At 35.9% G+C, this 19,608-nt stretch overlaps 1 protein-coding gene across 1 annotated transcript in view; it reads right to left on the bottom strand.

Moving 5' to 3' along the window:
• The window catches only part of LOC147071602 (uncharacterized), a 144,886-nt gene extending 131,211 nt beyond the window's left edge, over positions 1-13,675 (bottom strand). The window contains exons 1-2 of the mRNA XM_085947978.1: positions 13,650-13,675; positions 11,225-11,961 (exon numbers count right to left, since the gene is read on the bottom strand). Of these exons, the coding sequence (XP_085804104.1) occupies positions 11,225-11,961; positions 13,650-13,675 (763 nt within the window). The remainder of the gene's footprint in view (positions 1-11,224; positions 11,962-13,649) is intronic.
• Between the last annotated feature and the right edge of the window lie 5,933 nt (positions 13,676-19,608).

Below are 19,608 nucleotides of genomic sequence, written 5' to 3'. Positions count from 1 at the left end.
GCATTCCACCCCGCCAAGCGGATAAATAAACAGGTGTTTAATTCTACTTGCATGTTGCAATGCAAGCTAACTCTTCACATGCCGCAGTATATGAAATAGTACCGAAGACTGTGTGTTGGTCGGAGTGTAACGATTATACCACACGAAAAAATAGAAGAACCTATGCACTTTTAGTTTAGTAGAGCGGCTGGCAACCGGTGGCACACGAGGCGCATGTGGCCCACACTTATTTTTTGCAGTCAAAAATGGTTGACTATAGTGTACATACTTAAATATTTATAATATTCGGGTGATGTCGAGGATCAAAAATACCAAGGAAATAATCATACAAATAGAAACAAGAAAGTTGGCATTTCATGGCATTAAGGTTCAAATTGACTATGACGATTGGGCACATATGTGCCAAGAGCGTTTTAGTATCTATGATTATATATATGCCATTCCGACACATTATACATACATATCGTATGACAGCTATGATATCGTATTTACACTCTGTGACACCCTGTGACACAGGACGCCAACATAAGAAACGGGTTTTTCGGCATCTATATGACTGATCGTCATGGAGTCTATTTGAGCCATTAATTTAGAGTAGAGACGGACAGTGAGAAAATGGCCGAACTCATCGCCGTAAATAATTTAGATACCATTTGACACTAAAACTAGTAATTGACCGCATTTTGCTTAGTTATGTGTAGGGAATCCAATCCCGAGCCAAAATTCTGACCCCGGGATTTCAGGAGTACAATTTGACAATCCCGGGATCCCGGGACTGGTCCCAGAATTGGCATTTTTTTCCATTGTTAATATAAAATTTTTATATTTACAAATAACATTGATAAAATCGGTCAAAATAAGTCTAGTATAATTTATACTATTTAAGACATTTCAATCTTGAAAATACATAAGTTTAATGGAGTAAATTAGTAAATAATATTGTAATATAAATAATAATGTGAATTTAATATGAGATTGCTGTTTCTGATAGTAAATACTTAATGAATAGGTTAGCGAGATTTAAAATAGTAAAGCAAATCATGGTGTACTTATGGCTTTTCCGCTCCATAAATCTAATTAGTCCGCCAAATATGAAACTGCCGTAAAACGTATGAGATCATGGTGGAATTACTTTGTTAATAGTGCGAAGCATTGTTTTTTTCAATCTTTCTCATTTTTATTAATCTGTGTGAAAAAATAAAATGAATCGGCAACTTACACATGGGTATAAATCAAATTTCATTCAAACTCAGTTTATTTCTAATGTAGTTATTTGTTATTAAAAGTATTTTTCTGATATATTTTCGTTTTTATTTTATTTTCCATAAAAATTGATAAAAAATAAATTCCGAAAGTTTCGGAATTATGTTTATCAATCCCGGGATTCATAGGTATCGAAAATAGCTCGGGATCCCGGGATTGGAATCCCTAGTTATGTGGTTGCCTGCTATATAATTAAGTAAGTCGATTTTATAACTTACCCTTACGGACCAATCAGCCAGGTAAGGGTTCCTATAGAGATTTTTCAAAATGCCCAAAGGCTTCCGCAAATACAAAATGTTTGGAATCACTAGATTAGTCGTTATGTAATACATCACTAATTAGTAATTTACTCATAAGATATTATATTAAGTAAGTATATGTATAAGAAATAGTAAAATTAGGGTGGTACAATCAAATCATAATAAACCGACGAGTTTATTAAATATTAAAGCAAGAGTTGCTTTCTCACGAAAATCAGCAGTTATATCAAACCTACATCATCTATCAATCACAAGTCAAATAATGACATAATTTGAAGACTGGCGAATACCTCTCCATCATTACGGTTTGCGATTGATCTGAGAAGGACATTCGAAACATCAGCATTGTGGAATGACATTAAAAATAACTATTGCTACGCAAGATATTTATACAAAAACATTGTACAAATACAAAAATTTCTTCAAAATACCTATACATTGTGCAGGATGGAGGTTTCTAAGAACATATTTTTGCTTTTACGAGAAACGGATGTTAGCAACTTGCTCAACCTATAAGGTCCATATTCTCTCCTCCAATCACACATTGAAAAACAATATGTATATTTGCTGGACCCAGGATTAGAACCTGGGGTTCACGACATTATTACCCGACGCGTTAGCCGCTCGGCCATCATGGGCGTCTTCATATAAATAGATAGACGGAGTGTAAATCCGAGATGCATCGAAAGACATGAATATTGCTATACGCTATTTCGTCGTTTATAGGTTATTAAACGAATAAAAAATGTAAACAAGCATCATGAGTGTGAGCAAAAGCTATTAATACCTAATGACCTTGCAATCATATAGATTTTTCGCGCGTGTTTGAACATGTACCTAACCGAAAAAAAATGTTAAGATCATGTTCAAACACGAGTGTTAACATGATCTTACTCCCTACTTCTTTTATCGTTTGTCAATTTATGACTACGGCCGTATGTTGTAGCTTAACCACCGGGAAATACCAATAGAAATGGCATATTTCAAAAAAATACTACCTTATTTTAGGTCAATAATTATTATAAAACAATTATTACTCTCAGGATGTTTATCAAATTCGAATGATCAAATACATAGCTTATAATCAGTTTCTTTAGAATTATCTTCAAATGTGTTAATCGTGCCCATTATTTGAATAATAAAATGCCTACTTAATTCTTGTCAAATTTGGGATCACAGAGATTGTAAATATATTTTTTTATCGTAAATATTTCACTATATAATGATAATGTTACTAATGGTTTTATAAATGTGTTTAAAAATTAATAAATCTAAAAAATCTTAACACCATTGCATATGGATAAACTGAAATATGACTATATTCTAAAACATTAGATCGAGAGGTTTAAAAATACTATTTTATGTAATAAATATAATTTATGCAGTCATAAAATCTTTAAAATAAATATAATGGATAATAAGGCTTCAAAATAATATACATAGATTATCTACAACATGTAAAGAATATCCAGGATCATGATCTGAAAATACCATAAAACCATCGATGAAAAATATTATTCTATCTATAAAATATCTAAAATTATACCTATATGGTTTAATGGCATCATTTTCAATATTTTCTAAATAAACGAATATTTTTCGACTATTATCTAGTCACTATGGTTTGGATTAGGCAGGGTTTAATTGAATTAAAAAAAATAACAAACACTATCTATAGCTATAGTTAGACTGAAAAGTTTTGTGTGCACTATTTATTTTGATATTAACAGCCTACCTCCGTCATTCGTCACTTCTACCTGCAATATCTACTATCTTACAAGTAGTTTACATTATTTTAAGCCTAGTAGTACAAAGTATAAACGATACTGGGAGGTCAAACTGATGAACTTGTGTCATATGTCAGGTAATTACCCATCATACAATATTTTCGTAGGTATTATAGGTTCCCCATCTAGCTATTGTATTTTCTCTTCTCTATACAAGTGCCAAGATAATGCAGGAAGATTTACCGTCGGCACGATAACTACTAAGTCATGGAGAGAATATTGTTTATGTGGGACCATTATCATGCTGGAATAGTGATGCTCAACCTAATCGTAGTATGGCTCAAAAAGATACCTAAATTGCAAATAAGTATTATAAAGCTTATACTATAGTATTATAGCAGTGGCGAAGGGTGGGGTTGGGCTGATCCGACATAAATAGTTGCACTGTGTATGTAGGTACATATTATTTGTTAGTTTTTAAAATTCAACTAAACACTGACTAATCCAATCCATAGTAAATAGTCAAAAAATATACGTGTACCTAAAATATGTAAAATTATGCCATTAAACCATACATACCTAATTTTAGATATTTTATAGATAAAAGAATATTTTTTATCAATTTTGGTTTGGTTTAGGCAGGGGCAGGCCAGGGCTTAATGCATTAAAAAAAACTAACACCATATAGGTATATATGCATATAAATATGCTGACTATACTGAGCCATCCTAGAGCGGCAGGTTATATGAAAGTATGGTGAAAAAGTATGGTGAGGCAGGCTGGTAATCAATTTGCGGCAAAATTTCCACGTTAACATTATATTATATGGGTGCGTTATAATGACCAAAGTAAATCCTCCGTGATGCCCTTAATTTTTTTAATCGCGTCGCTATTTCTCGTAAGTTGTCGGCTATTGTTGGCCTGCTTCATTCAGTTGTGTGAGAAAGCCGATTGCTTGCACCTTTATTTTATTTAATACCTCTATGGAGCCATCCTTCACCCCTCGCCACTGCTATATAGTATAATATACCTACGGCTATATGCCGAACGGTGCATTCCGACGGTAGTGCCGTCTATTTCGCGGGAGTTTCCGTTTCTAACTTCTTACAGTTCACCGTAGGTAGGTATATATGTATATCTTTGGTGTTTTGTCAAAAGGGCGAATCAACCCTTTTTGGCGTAATTGAGATTTTAATGAAAAAACAACATGTAGGCACTTCACTAGCTTTGTTGTGTAAAAACGGTGAATTTTTACCTCCACAGGAAAATACCTACTTAAAAACGATAATCCTAAAGGCGAATATCCACTTAGTTTATTAGGCCTTTGAAAATATTATATTAAAAAGCCTATTATAGAGACAGTATTCTTTCCAAGCTTTATTATAAACTTGTAAGGCATTTATAATCATCCACAGGTAATTAATAAATAAATAATGTCAAAAGTTAAAAATCCTGCTGTAAAATAGCATTTTAGTTAATTCGCCCTTTTTACAAAACACCGACGATATGAAGATTTTCAATTATTATTTTCGTTTTTATTCAAGTAAATACCTACCTATGTTTTACCATTATTTTACCACGTTTTTATTAGCTCGTATTCTTTTGTGTCCAGTACAATTTTTTTCTTGTTTATCCAAGATTTGTATTGGACGATTGAAGGTTTTTAACTAACTTCCCGACTAGCTAGACATTTGAAAATTTTAGAATATATCAGAACACGACGACACTACATACTTTTAATACTCTTAGCCATTTTTAAGCAGAATCGAATTCATTTTCAATTAATTCTATTTTGTATGGAAAGCTATTATTTTTGGTTGCTAAGGGGGTCCTAGCAACTAAATTATTAATATATACGTGCGTTACTATGGAAATCAATATGAAATTTCAAAATGACATTTCAGTATTCTATATTTATTCAGTATTTCTATCAAGTACAATAAAAAGTTTTTATTAATACATAGAATTGTCAAGTTTATATGATTCAATAGAAAATTTAAAAACGTGGTATATAAAAAGTTCTTTTTATCTTGTAATTATTTTATAAATCGTTTTAACTTGCGCGTAATTTAAACAACTTATACGTTTTTTCAAAATTATTTGGGCAGGACAATAAACACAGTTAATAATAAAAAAATACTATAGCAATATGTAACTCAATTCTGTGCCATAACTAAACGCTAGCATGAAATATTTTCACGATTCGACAGAAACAAAATGCACAGAGCATAGTAGGCAGCAACATTCACGACTGAAAAATGGATTCCTCAATATTATTTTATTACATTATAAGATTTTTGTCCAAAGTCAAAGTCTCCCACGGTACTTCAATAATATCTACGATGCCATCTCCAAGATATACTTTAAAAATGTATTTCATTGCTTGAAAATGAGGTAACCTTAAAGCTTTTTTTAGTTTAGTACCAAATTGGTTTAAAATTTTAATTATTTCGCTAAATCTTGCTGAACCTCGGTTGAGAATCACTGTCTGGAAGTATTATTGAACCGATTTATGGATAAATCAATACCTATTAAAGTATTTGTATTTTTACTCTAAAATCTACCGTGAATATTGCGAAACATTTAATATACCTATGTATTGACGGGAATGGGACAACTGGACGCCAGGACAATTGGACGCCGCACTGTCGTAGACGAGGAATTTTAATCAGTTTCTATCTACTACTTAGGCATAAAGCCCACCAAGAAAGCGCTCGATGCGCTCACTACTGAGTAGGCCCCCTCCCACCCGCGATTTACCCTTGACCTATGTAATAAGGGGCTCAAGCAGCACAAAATAATTATTATTATCAGCGTCTCTCATAACAAAGCAATAAAAATATTATTAAATTTCTCGGAGCTTGTAATTAAAATCGGACACGCAATAACTAAACAAAGAGTTCGCTGTTCTTAAATAATGGCTTCTCGCCCGTCGCATCGACGACGCTTCGAGGAGCGCGATTTTGCTCGCCGTTTTCAATGAATGGACTACGTTGTATTTTCGTTAATTCGTATCGCCGAGAAGCAAAAAAACGATGACTCATGGGGCAGGTGGGCATAATGCGTCGTCAAATCCAGTGTGCGCTGGCGTATTTGATTACGTTGTATTTTCGTTGATTTACGCGCCACTTGTGAAATTTTGCGCGAGAGCCCCACTTGCTGCGTTAAGTGGGTTTTACGCCTTAGTAGTTTTAATTCATTTTAATCCCATCATGTTTTTTTTATTGCGGATTGAGAATTACCATGCCTAAGGTTTTATATAAAAATATAAAACTCTTTTTTCGTTGGAACTTAAACATATGCACCATTAAATCATTATTTACGTGTGCAAATTTTAATTCTCACCAACTATTAAATCATAATATAATAATTTAAATATAAATAATAATAATAATACTTAATATTAAATATATTTTTTAAAAGAAGTACCTATAAGTACCTAACGTCTATTTATTTTTGAATTGCGTAGCGTCCAGTTGTCCAGGCGCCAAATCGTCCTAGACCCGTATTGACATACATAATCATATTCTCATTACTTATATACCTACCTAGTTCAGAAATTTTTCAACGTTGCATTATCAATTCCCAAATTATTAAAGGTTCTTCTAATATCAAAACATACATAAGTACTCTTATTCTCATTATAATATATCCATGTACTAGATTTTTTTTTTATACATATTATATTAGTAAGTATATATTTTATATTTTAGTAGGTATATTCTCATTATGTATATATTATATACTTATAGCTCAGTAATTTTTCAACGTTGTATTGTTAATTCTTCTATTATCAAATGAATGAAGTACCTAACAGAAAATTAAATTTGACTTGTAGCCTTGTAGGTACCTACTTACATGGGTTTAGGAAAGGAAAGGAAAGCGGTAGGTACCTACTCAACCAGTGGCGCATCCAGGGGGGGGACCAAAGGGCCTTGGCACCCCCCAAAGATGAAAAACATTGAAATTGAAAGCCAATAAACTATACCTTGGGCTTAGGCAAATAAAACATGGCAAAAAATGATTTGTAATTCTCCAGCACCGTTTTTAGAAAAATTTCTTAGATTTTATTTTCAACACAAAAATTTCGAAACACTAATGTCGGGTTTTTTTAGAAACTCAATCCTTAATGGAACTGTCAAAAAATTCTCGGTGTCCACCCGAATTCCGGAGTGGGTAGGTCATTGCTGGGGAGGGCTGACAGGGCTCTAGCCTGGGGGCCCGTGGTGTGGGGGGCCCGGCGTATCGGGTTGACCAGATAAGTGAGATAAACACACATCATAAATTAGCTTTAATAGTAAAAAAAGTCGCCTGGGCACTATTATACTTCATGGCCATGAACATTTTAAATTATATAATTGTGCAATATATTTTCTGATTATTATGTATCGATACTTGACAGCTCCATTGTTAAAGTAGATGTATTAAAAATCGCCAATAATTCACTAGCCTGAGGGCCCGTTTCAGGATGTGGGGGCCATGGTGTAGGTACACCGAGTGCAATAGACAAAAGACCGATAAACGAGAAATTAGGCTATGTTGTGTTGAGTAGGTTTGTGTATAAGTTAAATGCACTAATACTTTTTTTGTCCATTTTCAATAAATATTTTGGAACCTCAATATTAAAAAACCAAAAATCGACGATAAACATTCGGCGAAAAGAACGACTACACCCACTGGTGGTGGTGTAAATCAAAAGAATATTTTTTTTCAGTGGAATTCGGCATAAACATTGTAGCTCTCTAGACCAAGCGGGTAGGACAGCCGATAATATTTGAGTAATGTTTTAGCATACTAGGCGCACATGTCCAGCATGGTCGCTGTTAGTCACTTCCAATCCGCCAGTCGCTGATGACACACTCAACGGTTACCGCCGTTATGCCTCCAATTTAATAAAAACTACGAGAAACTGTACAAATATACCACCGTGTATTGTGTAAATATGTAAAAATAATTATATGCAGAAGAAAAAGAGCCTATGGGACTAATTTACATTCTCCTCCTTGCCCCCCCACACCAATATTAAATCCTGAGTGCGCCACTGTACTCAACACAATATATATTTTAATTGTACAAGAACAGCGTAATTATTATTGCCATTCGACCCTAAATTGTGAGTGGTGCATTTAAAATAGATATTATATTTTATTCCTAGATCGTTTCTATCTAATTTTTGTCGAACCTAAGAAACGGCATGGTCTGGCATTTTAAAAAATGGTATTTTAGGAGAAAAAAAATCGGTTTACGGGATGCCAGACGGGAACCGCGCTAACTGTCATAGCCGATTTTGGCAAAATTCATGAATTCAAGAATGAAAACCTAACCTAACAAAATAATCCAGTATATCGCTATTTTCAACATTTGTTTGCCGCCGGCTTCCCTTAATTAAACCGACAACCAAAAGATTTTAGGGAAGTAAAGAAAAAATTACATTCTGAAAGAATAATCTTTCTTGATAGGTAACAGGGCAGATGAGAAATTGTAAACAAAAGAGCTCTCTACCCTGGAGTGTGGCGGATTTAAAAAAAAAAGATGTTTGGAAAACTGGATGGAAATTATTTTGCGATGGAGAATATTATTTACAAATACTCAGTACTAGCACAACCATGGCCCCCACATCTTGAAGCGGGCCCCCAAGCTAGAATCTTTGGCGGGCCCCCATACCTATCGCTAAAGGTAAAGGCAGTGTGACTATCTACAGTTGTGTATTCCAAATAGTGTTCGAGGTAAAAATTAGGGTATTTTTAGCGATTTTTTTCTAATACACCCACTTGAATTATGGAGTTATCAAATATTGACAAACAATAATCAAAAATTGCATCGCACATCCATATGCTTTTAATTTTGTTTTAAGTGAAATAGCTCCGCAGGCGACATTCTTTTACTATTAGTGCAATTATTGTGTGATGTGTGTTTATCTCACTTGGCTGGTCAATTTGCCAGGCCGCCCCCCCCCCCCCCCCTTAAGCCAGGACCCCTAGGCTGGAGCCCTGTCAGCCGCCCCCCTTGTGGGGACCATGAGCACAACAGTAGATACACGTCTAAGATAAATACATTAAAATACTACACTACATACATATAATAGGTATGTAATAGATATCATGAAACTATAATATTTGAGCTCTTTATCAGTAGGTAACAGATTGTTACCCACTGATAATAATGTGATGTGTAAAAGTAGGTATTACAAAGTACTTAAATAGGTAGGTAATAAATATTGTGAATTACTTAATCCTTCCGCTCAATATTCTTAGGCATGTGACATAGTATTTTTAATTAAGAATAAAATAATATTCGGTGTGTAATCAGGGCGGAATAGAAAGGACGGCTATTTTTTAAAGTGTAAGTCAAAAATTGCCAAATCCTTGGCAACAAAGTTTTAAAAACAAAAGTTAGGTTCTTATAATATTACGGAAATTGCCATTATAAGTACCTAATTATCATTTTTCGATACATTTACTGTCGAATTACTTACGATAAGATTTTTGGGTTATTGAGAATTTATATTATAGATACCTATAGTATAGAGTATAGATAATCCGAACACTGTTCAAAGGACAAATTCTTAAAAAAATCTTAAGTTATGATGATTATCGTGCAATTTAATGAGGTTGCCAGCAACTTGTTGCCAATGTGGACACGGCTTAAACGTTCCCTAACACTAAAAATTCTTTTATAAAAGTAGTCATTTTTTGTGGAAACAATTAACAAGCGCATGTATAAATTTTAAATTTTACTAATTCAAACAAATATAATTAATATAAATTGTACATATAAGTAGGTAGGTATAGTCTTTTTTAACACTATATCATGCCATGAGGCCCGGTGACAGTAGGTAGTTTGAAGTTTAATCATTAATATAAGTAAAACAAACACACATGCTTTGAGACAATCAAATATATTGTGACCTCTTTACTTGCAGGATTACTAGGGTCGTATACCTACATAGAATAACTCCATCTGTGTAACACATGATTTGTGGAATTCGAGAAGATAAAAGAACCAGTTAAAATAGTTTAAATTTACACTAAACCTAATGCGGGTTTTGTTTAAAATATAAATATGTATTTTTTCTGTTGAGTTTTCTATTCGAGTTGCGAATAGGGGCACTGAATGGTTAAATTCGCCTGTTTCGATTTAGAGACATACCTAAATTATTAAAAAGATAAGCAGGTAAGCATCTGGTATAAATTATTAACCCCCTTCTCAATCCACTTGAATTAAATACATGTTTGACATTAAGTGTCCAAGTTGACAGACATTAATATGTTTTTAGAAAATACATTCATTTTCTCAACAATCCAAAAGCGAGGTCTTGGGAGTGCGCCATTAGTTTCAAACGTCCCAGTTCTGGTCTTTTGTGTCGATACTTACATTTATGCGCGGTATCCTCAACTTTGGTAAGAAGACTTCATAATTATACAGATAAAGTACTGCCAGATGCAGCGACTGACTGACAGCTTACACGTCTTCTGCTTACATGCAGATAGGTACCACGAATTCTTTTCGGCGTGTGGTCTTGGAGTCTTTATTCAATATTAAATTATTCCACCGGATAATCGAACGAGAACTTCGTCTAAAGATTAGTTCAAAAATTCAGTTTCTTAAATAAATCGAATTTAGAGTATCTACCTAATGTTAATGAATATTTAGGGACCCCTTCCCATCACTATTACACAGAGAAAGGGGCATGGCTATGTTGACCTAGTTTCAATAAATTCCCTGCCATTGGCGTTAGGCTTGACTCTTGAGGGATGAGACAAGCCTACTTGTCACTTGAGTAGGAAAGTAAGTACAGTCGAACTTGATTATTACGAGGAAGATGGGACCGACTGAATTTGATCGTTATAAGCATTACTCGTTATATCGTTTTTACAACAAACAAAATCATATAAGGATTAAAAATAAGGAGCTATTCTCTGTGATAAATTATGTATTGTATAGGTAATAATAATATAGTAATTGTTTGCTTACCAGGAGGCTGCGGCGGATGTGGTGTTGGGGGCAGAGGATGGACGAGCGGCAAGGCAGGCGGCAGCAGCGGCTTCATCGCGGGCGGCGAGACGAGAACGGGCGGGCTGAGGACGATGGGAGAGGACGGCGGCGACGGCGGCGAGTCCCGCGGGCTGATGGGCGAGTCGGGAGGCGCGCGCGCGGGCGGCGCGGCAGGCTCGGGGACCTCCGGAGGCGCTCTGCCCTCGGCGCCCCGCGGCTCCCCGACCCCCGTCACCTGCGCGCGCGCCTCGTCCTGGGCCTGCGCCCGCCGCAAAGCCGTCTGCAGGGCCATGACCCTCTGCCTCTCGGCGGTCAGGCGGCACTTGTCGCAGTTGCAAAATCTGAATTTGCAGTACCTTTTGTGGCCCTTGAGGGCGATTTTGAGACGGTGGTTGCGACAGCGAGCGCAGTTGGGCGGAGTCCTGGGACCGGCGCCGGCGCCCCCCGCCGCCGAGCCCTCCCGCCAGCCGCCGCCCGACGCCGCGGGCACCATCCCTTCACTGCATGCCGCCTCCACCGCTCCCGGTGGATACTCTGATTTGAGCTGAATGTTTCCGTAGTTTGTCCACGGCCTGGTCACCGCTTCCCCAGACGGCTCTAGTCCATACGCCCGACCCCAGTCGAGCGTCGGAGGCTGCTCTCCCCACAAAATTCTTTGGCGGCGGATGGCCAAATTCAAAGGACGAGATGCGGACGGAAAATGCACAGGACAAGAGCTTTTCCAAATCACTCAGTACTCGCGATTACTCACACTTGCAGTAAACAATATTTTTTAAACAGAGATGAAAATAATTCTTATATATTGTCAGTCGGCGTTGCTTAGCAGAATCAAATCAGTTCACCTTCTGGTGGTTGGCCAAAGTGTCGAAGGATGCAAATACTTGCCGGTTGCATTCGAGCAGACTAATTTTAAAACTGCAAACTATCGTGCATTGGTCGGAACACCGGTTGGCGAAATTGCACGCACCGGCCACACAAGTTTTTATTTAGATAACGGAGTCAGGAGAAATTGTAGCTTACAACACTCGTTCACTGAGAGTTCATTATCAGAGTTCCGCTGCTCTGAATTAGACACTGTCCCATGTTATATCTACGGCAATATCGCGCGACTCACAGACTTAGTACCTACCAAATTTAATTTGATAAATAAAATCGCGCGCAATCCTGTCGGCACTGCGTCCTCGGTAGAGGTTAGATTATATATGAGTACAATGTACAGTCACTATTTTAAAAATATTTCAACTTTAAATTATTGTTATTGTATGAATCGGAACGGTGCAATAAAATCTGTTTCTTTCACTCGCTCTAGACGCGAGAAAATTCTACCGAGCGAACGGGACGGCTATACGATAGACGGATAAAAAACACAATTCTGACAGTTATAAAACTTTTGACAGCCGGACCACGTGGGTTTGAAAACGCGCGAAAATTTTCGACTAACAAAATATTGTATCACTTTATCAATCACTCCAGAAAATGGCCGGATGTTATTAAGTATTAACAGTCAGTTAGGTAATATCTATATTATCACATAATTAATCTGTAAATGAATATTTACTAATTAATACACCACCATTAATGTTTTATTGTTTTTGATTAATATTTTTGGTGTTTTATTATTATTTATTACAATGATATAATAATAGTCAATAAGGGTGGTATTATTTAAATTATATTAAGTACACTATCTGTCACAATTTACTGATAGATTATTTATGAATTTAAATCTATACCTAAGATAGGTAATAGTGAGTTTATTCAAGTTGACAGTTGATGGTTAAGAATCACGCATTCACTTGTTTGATTGAGCCAAGGCGACAATATATTAATAAACACTGCAAATATTTAAAAAAACGAACAAACGTAACTGTCAATATAGTGAATAGACAATATTTAGCGCGCGAATTTGTTTAATTCGAAAACTTGTTGACAGTTGGCCGCTTTACGATCGGACTATGTTGACATTTGATATTATTTAGTCAGTTTCGTGTTATTGATAACAGCGGATTTCGCGACCGGACTGACCGTCGAGCTGGTAGCGATACGAATGACGAGCGAAGACGTTTGTCACGCGGGGCTGTGTGCGGATTCGTTGCACATGCAACACTGGATGCGGTCTGCGACAGTGTGCGTGAGGCCTGTGTCAGTATGCACCGCTCATGCAACACTTTTACGCTGGACGCGAGACATGGGTGTATGGGTGCGGTCTGTGATAGTGTGCGGCGTGCATGCAGCTCTTCGATGCGGATTGCATAGGTGTGTGTGCGGACTGCATTTCGCATTAGTGGTGGCTGCACGCCTCTGTCAATGTGTGGGTGATGGGAATACTCCAATGCGGGATCTTTGTTCATATTCAATCATTTTTATAAAATAAATTATGTGGTAATTAATGATTAAATGTTACATTCCAGATTTCTTTCTAGTTCCCATTCTGGCTTATGCTTTGATGTGTCGAACCATTTTAATATCATTCTAATAATAACGACCGAATGCAGTTGTTGCAGATCGGTTGATTGTATGGCTACGGGTCGACATGAATTGAGGTGTCAGAGGATTGATAAAAGAGTCCAGGGCTCGAAATGGACTGGAGCGTACCGGAGTGTACCGGGCATGGCCCCCACAAAGGGCGGGCTGACAGGGCTCTAGCCTGGGGGCCCGGAATTAGGAAGGGCCCGGCGTGACGAGTTGACCAGATACACGCATCACAAATTCTCACTAATAGTAAAAAAGTCGCCTGCGGCGCTATTTTCCTTCATTAATGTTTATTTAAAATTATGTGGTTGTACGATAGAATTTTAATTGTGTATCGATACTCGACAAGTCCATAATTCAAATTAATGGATATATTAAAATTTACAAAAAAACACAATATATACACAATAACTTTACCGCGTACACTATTTGGAAAACGCTATTGCAGAGCGTCACACTGACATTATCTTTAGTGATAGGTAGGGGGGCCCGCCAAAGATCCTAGCCCGCTTCAGGATGTGGGGGCCATGGTACCGGGGCCCAACTCCGGTTGAAATTGCGTTCTAGTTCGTGGATTATTAAAAGTAATTCAATTCCCTTATGTAGAATGGTGTCAGATTCTTCTGAGAGTACATGAGACTCATTGAGATGTTGGTATCGTTACTTTCAAAATGACACCAGCACCGTTCCAAACAGCGCTCCAAATGGAAAAGTTTACGAACCGGAGCGTTCGACAATTTTTTGAAGATATTACCATAGTTATCAATCTATGTATATGTGTATTTTATAAAAATAAGTGCCAATGTTAGATTTTCTGTTATGTGACCTATCTAGCTCAGACGGTCAAATTATTTTTCCCACGAGACGGATCGATAATTTTACCGATTACACAAACCGGAACGGCACTCCGGTCTATTTCGAGGCCTGGGTCTAAAGTGATTTCGACATAGCCGCAATGCCAGAAGAAGCTTTACTTCTTCTACCAATCTAATACACATATAAAGTTTATACGAAACTCGAAATTAATGTAACAAAACAAATATATTTATTACGTGTCGTGAACCCAGATTTTCACCTGCGGCGCTGACAACGTATGCATGCCACAATTTAAAGAGTGGGAATTGACTGCCGGAGCTCGACAAAGTATATAACAAAAAATGTAACACACAATATGACATATAAAATTAGATAAATACGTAAATATTTTCAGAAAATTGTCCAGCGATTCAGTTTGTAAAATTTTCCATTTCGAGCACTGGAGAAGACACATTCGACACTGAACTCGGCATTCTGTCGTCAACGACGTGATGTGCCGCTTTAATAAATAAAAATGTGTGAGTATAAACAAGCCAAGTTATACTAATTTTATTTTTGTAGAAAAATATGTGTTTTTATAATTAAATATAAGAGGCACTATATATGATTAAAATATCGGTACTAGTCGGTTTACAGGAAGCCAGGCAGGAACCACAACAATTTTCATACCCGATTTTGGAAAAATTCATGAATTCAAGAATGAAAACCTAACCTAAACTAATCCAACCTAACTTAACCTAACCTAATAAATAACCCAGTATATCGGCTATTTTCAAAATTTGTTTGCCGCTGACTTCCTGTAAACTTGTAAAATGTAAACCGACAAGAACCAAAAAATCTTAATATGAACTTCAAAAGAATTACTTAATTAAAATACTTTTTAATGATAATAAAGGAAAGAATGATACCTAATGGATTAACACTACTTCATAGAGACTCGGGATCGTTGCATGTGATCGATTGGAGGAGACAGTTAAGGTCACACCTTGGGCTATGGTGCCAGACACAAAAATGACCAAGACGCACGGGATAATGGTCACATAGGTAGTTGGTAGGTGCATCAAAAACTCAGATGCTTTCCACTGTCTTATTTAATCAGTGCAAACCATGATAAAGAATCTTTATTCTTATCTATCTATATGCAATAACCGCGTGTATAATCAGTTATCTATATTACTGCAAAAGTCTTGTAAATGATAAGAAAGCAGATAACTTTACAGTGACTTTTTACATTTTACTTTGCGACATTATTATTTATTATTTTTATTGTTATCCAATACATATATTATATCGATAGTAATAAATAATAATAGTTTATTGCAGTTGTTCTGTCTGTTGAATGACCGTTGAAACTGCATTGATAATTAGGAAACAACTTTCAATAAAGTTGACCAACTTGTAAGATGAATTTGATTTGAATAAATTTGATGTTCTTTTACTTTCAGTAAATTCAACTGCGAATCATCATTCGACTCGGCAATGTATCGGCGCGGGAAACAATATTTTTTTTTCATTTATTTATTGCGTCTAGTTGGCTGCCATATTGTACTACAAGATTGCCATTGTAGTCTGGTCATCAGATATTCTCTGATAATATGGACAAAGGTTTTTTTTTTACTAATTCTGACTCAGTTTTTTCGCTGATTACAAATCTGGAGCCACTCTGATTCTCGACGATAATAAAAGTGGACGTATTTCATAATCAGCAGTCACCCCATAGTCCGTTACTGAACGAGGTGACCGGGTTCAACCCGGTGAGCTTACAATTACAATTACAAACATGTGATTTTCTGAATCCAGAGTAATACATTTTGCCACTGCAATTGAATCTGTGGTATACCTTTCCTACCAATGATTGCAAGACCTCGACAATTTACCCCGAAATGTAATATGTTTCAAATCATGTAAGTATTCTCATAATAAATATTGCAATTAAAAATATAGTACGGTACCTACTACAATTCTTTCAAATACCTATTATTACCCATTATTCGATAAAAAAAACAATAAAAAAAAGATACTGGACAAGGACATTGACTTCAAAAAAGAGGACTTGTCCAGGTAAAAGAGGACGTCAGGGAACCCTACTCTTGAGCAAAAAGACGCCATCTTGTTTGTTTGTATTAGTTTCTGAATTAAGTATAACAACGTCTTTATCCAAATAATCTGAGTTCCCTGGATCAGACGAAACTTTTTTTAAATAATAAAATATACTTTACATAGGTACTTATACAATATAATAATAATATACTACTTATGTCCTTTTTTAACACTACAGCAGGACTAGAGGTCCAATGACAGTAGTAGTGTATTTAGTAATAGAAGTGAAATAAGCACAAACACCCAGGTTTTGAGAAAATCACATCAATATATTGTGTCCTCACTAAGAAATCTTGACTCGAAATTTGGTAATTTTTCAACAATTTATTTTTCAATTTAACAATAAACAGAAAATCGACTTATGGGAACGCGGCATTATAGGTACTGACTGGTAGGTATATTTTTTAATCATAAATGTATCTGACACAAGTACCTACCTACCCTATGTACCTACATGTTATCAGTTCAAAATATCTAACAAAATTTTTCAATGCAATAAGTAAATATAATAAACCTTTATTATATAATACCTACAGGGACTATTCGGGAACGGGCTTTTTGCAGTATTATAACCTCAGGAGTAGCTTCATTCGATAAGATGACACGAAATTATATTTTGTGGTTTTGTCAAAACTAACTGTATGATTTTGTAAACGATAGCCGAGAGTGAGGTGTCCAAATTTCGAGAAGGCAGGATTTGGATAGCTGTTCGTGCCATCGAGGATGCAATGCGAAAGGCAAACACTAGTCAGTAAGGTCTCACTCCCTATGTAGGCTGACCACTTTTGGAGCATTAGATATATTAATGGATTTGTATCGAATGGAATGTTTTGCCTGAATTTAATCCAGATTTTATCTAAGGGAAAAGTCACACGGCGCTGTAATTCATATCAAATTGATTAACAGATTACAAACCCGTGTGGCTTAGCCCCAAACTGTTCAATTATTATATACAAAAAGTGATAAGATAACATATTATAATATTATGTATGTATTGTCTTTGCGCCTTAAAAATGTATTTCTTTTAAATTTACAAAGGATTGGCAAAAAATGTACATTTTAGTCCTGTTTTAGTGTTAGAATTTTGCACACGCTACGTAGCTGATGTCAAATGCATGTGACCGTCTCCCTCTAGTCGCGCGTACATTCCTCATGTCCAGACACTCCCCGCTTTTATTTTAGCGACATACGCCCGGCTTGAGACCGTAACCCAGTGTTGCCAACCGTACTATAATTATAGTATTTGTACTATAATTTTGGTCCGCGTACTATGTACGATATAAAATAGGTATAGTACGCCCAAAATACTATAATTTTGAATATCGTACTATAATTTAATATAAAAGTACTATAATTTCGCATTTGCCATTTTGCAATCGAGTGGTCTTCGAAAATTTGGAAATCTGCGGCCCGCGGCGAAATATTTTTTCTAAAAAAAACGAGCCGACCATGAAAAATTGGGGAACTTGCGGCCCGCGGCGAAATATTTTTCCTAAAAAAAACGAGCCGACCATGAAAAATCGGGAACCTGCGGCCCGCGGCAAAATATATCTCCTAAAAAAAACAAGCCGACTATGACAAATTGGGAAAATTTTCATTTTCAACAGATGACAACGCGTACTATATTTTATCCCCAAATACTATAATTTTGGAGGCTCTGTACTATAATTCCACTTTCAAAGTATGGCAACACTGCCGTAACCACTGGTAGACATACTCATATATAGAGAGATCCCCAGAGAATGACACGCGAAGAAGAAAAAAAATCATTTAAGTAGGTAAATCAGTGGTTTTTGGATTCACGACATTTGGTTTTTCATCGTCTCTGAACGGAACACAAAACAGAATAATAAAACTAAGGCTTCGAAGCCAATTTAGGTTAATAACATTTAATGCGCGTTTCATTTACTTGACAAATTCTAATGCATACTATATATAGGTATCTAATACAGACGTAACTATTGAAAAGAATATATTCTTTAACATGTGCATAAAGTTTATCCCATATTTCTCCATATTCAAAAATTATACGTTCTTACAGCCACATCCAGAAGATAACGCATTTCTCATTATTTTTATTGGTCCAAAATAATAATATATTACTCGGAGCAATTCCATAGACAATGCGGTTATCTATAATAATTGTTAACACACCGCACTGCATTGTATTTGATTCCAAATGCAAAAGTCTCTATTGGACTTTTTTCTCCAATTGGAGATTCTAATTGGATGCATTTGGAATCAAGTAAGACGAGTTAATTGTGTTACTCAATGACATTTAACAGGTTGTGGTAAACGCGGTGTTAAAAAAAAATATGACACCTGGCAGTTGAGGACATCCATAGACTGAAACCGTATGCGATTTAGAACCGTGTGCCATACTAAACTTATGATTTCTGTTCATGGAAATATATTTACACAAAGTATATTATAATTTACATATAAGCATCTGATTGCACCCGTTTATACCATAAGTACCTACACTAACACTAACACTTACAAACTTAGTGAAAATATATTTTCAAGAAAAGAAATCATAAGTTTAGTATGGCACACAGTTCTAAACCGCATACGATTTCAGTCTATGGATGGCCTCTTAATATGACATATCATATATTTATCACTTTTTTTTAAGTTATACTTCTTTTGGGGCGTTTGGTAGAGAGTGAAATTGAGAGCAGCGCGCTCACACCATTACGAAAGTGCGCGACATTATAAAGTTAGCTGTATAGTGTATACAAACGCAAGTTTGATAGTAGAATTGTTCCGTTGCCTAGGTAACGAATTTATTATTGTCGGCCATTTGCAATTCCTTATTTTTTTCAATTTAGTAATATAAGTTAAAGTGTATAGAAATAAACCAACGGCGCTCTAATAAGCGGCACTTTTTTTGAGTGTGTAATTTAACAAGATTGTTAAGAGCTAGTCGAAGAATTGAGGTTATCACAAGTTTTGTTTTGTTACGCATATAAGTA

Source organism: Rhyacophila brunnea, unplaced genomic scaffold (genome assembly GCF_057557595.1).
Source record: "Rhyacophila brunnea isolate RB1 unplaced genomic scaffold, BYU_Rbru_1.0 scaffold_20, whole genome shotgun sequence".
NCBI lineage: Eukaryota > Metazoa > Arthropoda > Insecta > Trichoptera > Rhyacophilidae > Rhyacophila > Rhyacophila brunnea.
The sequence above is the reverse complement of the archived record's forward strand: the minus strand, read 5'-3'. Positions and strand labels throughout refer to the sequence as shown.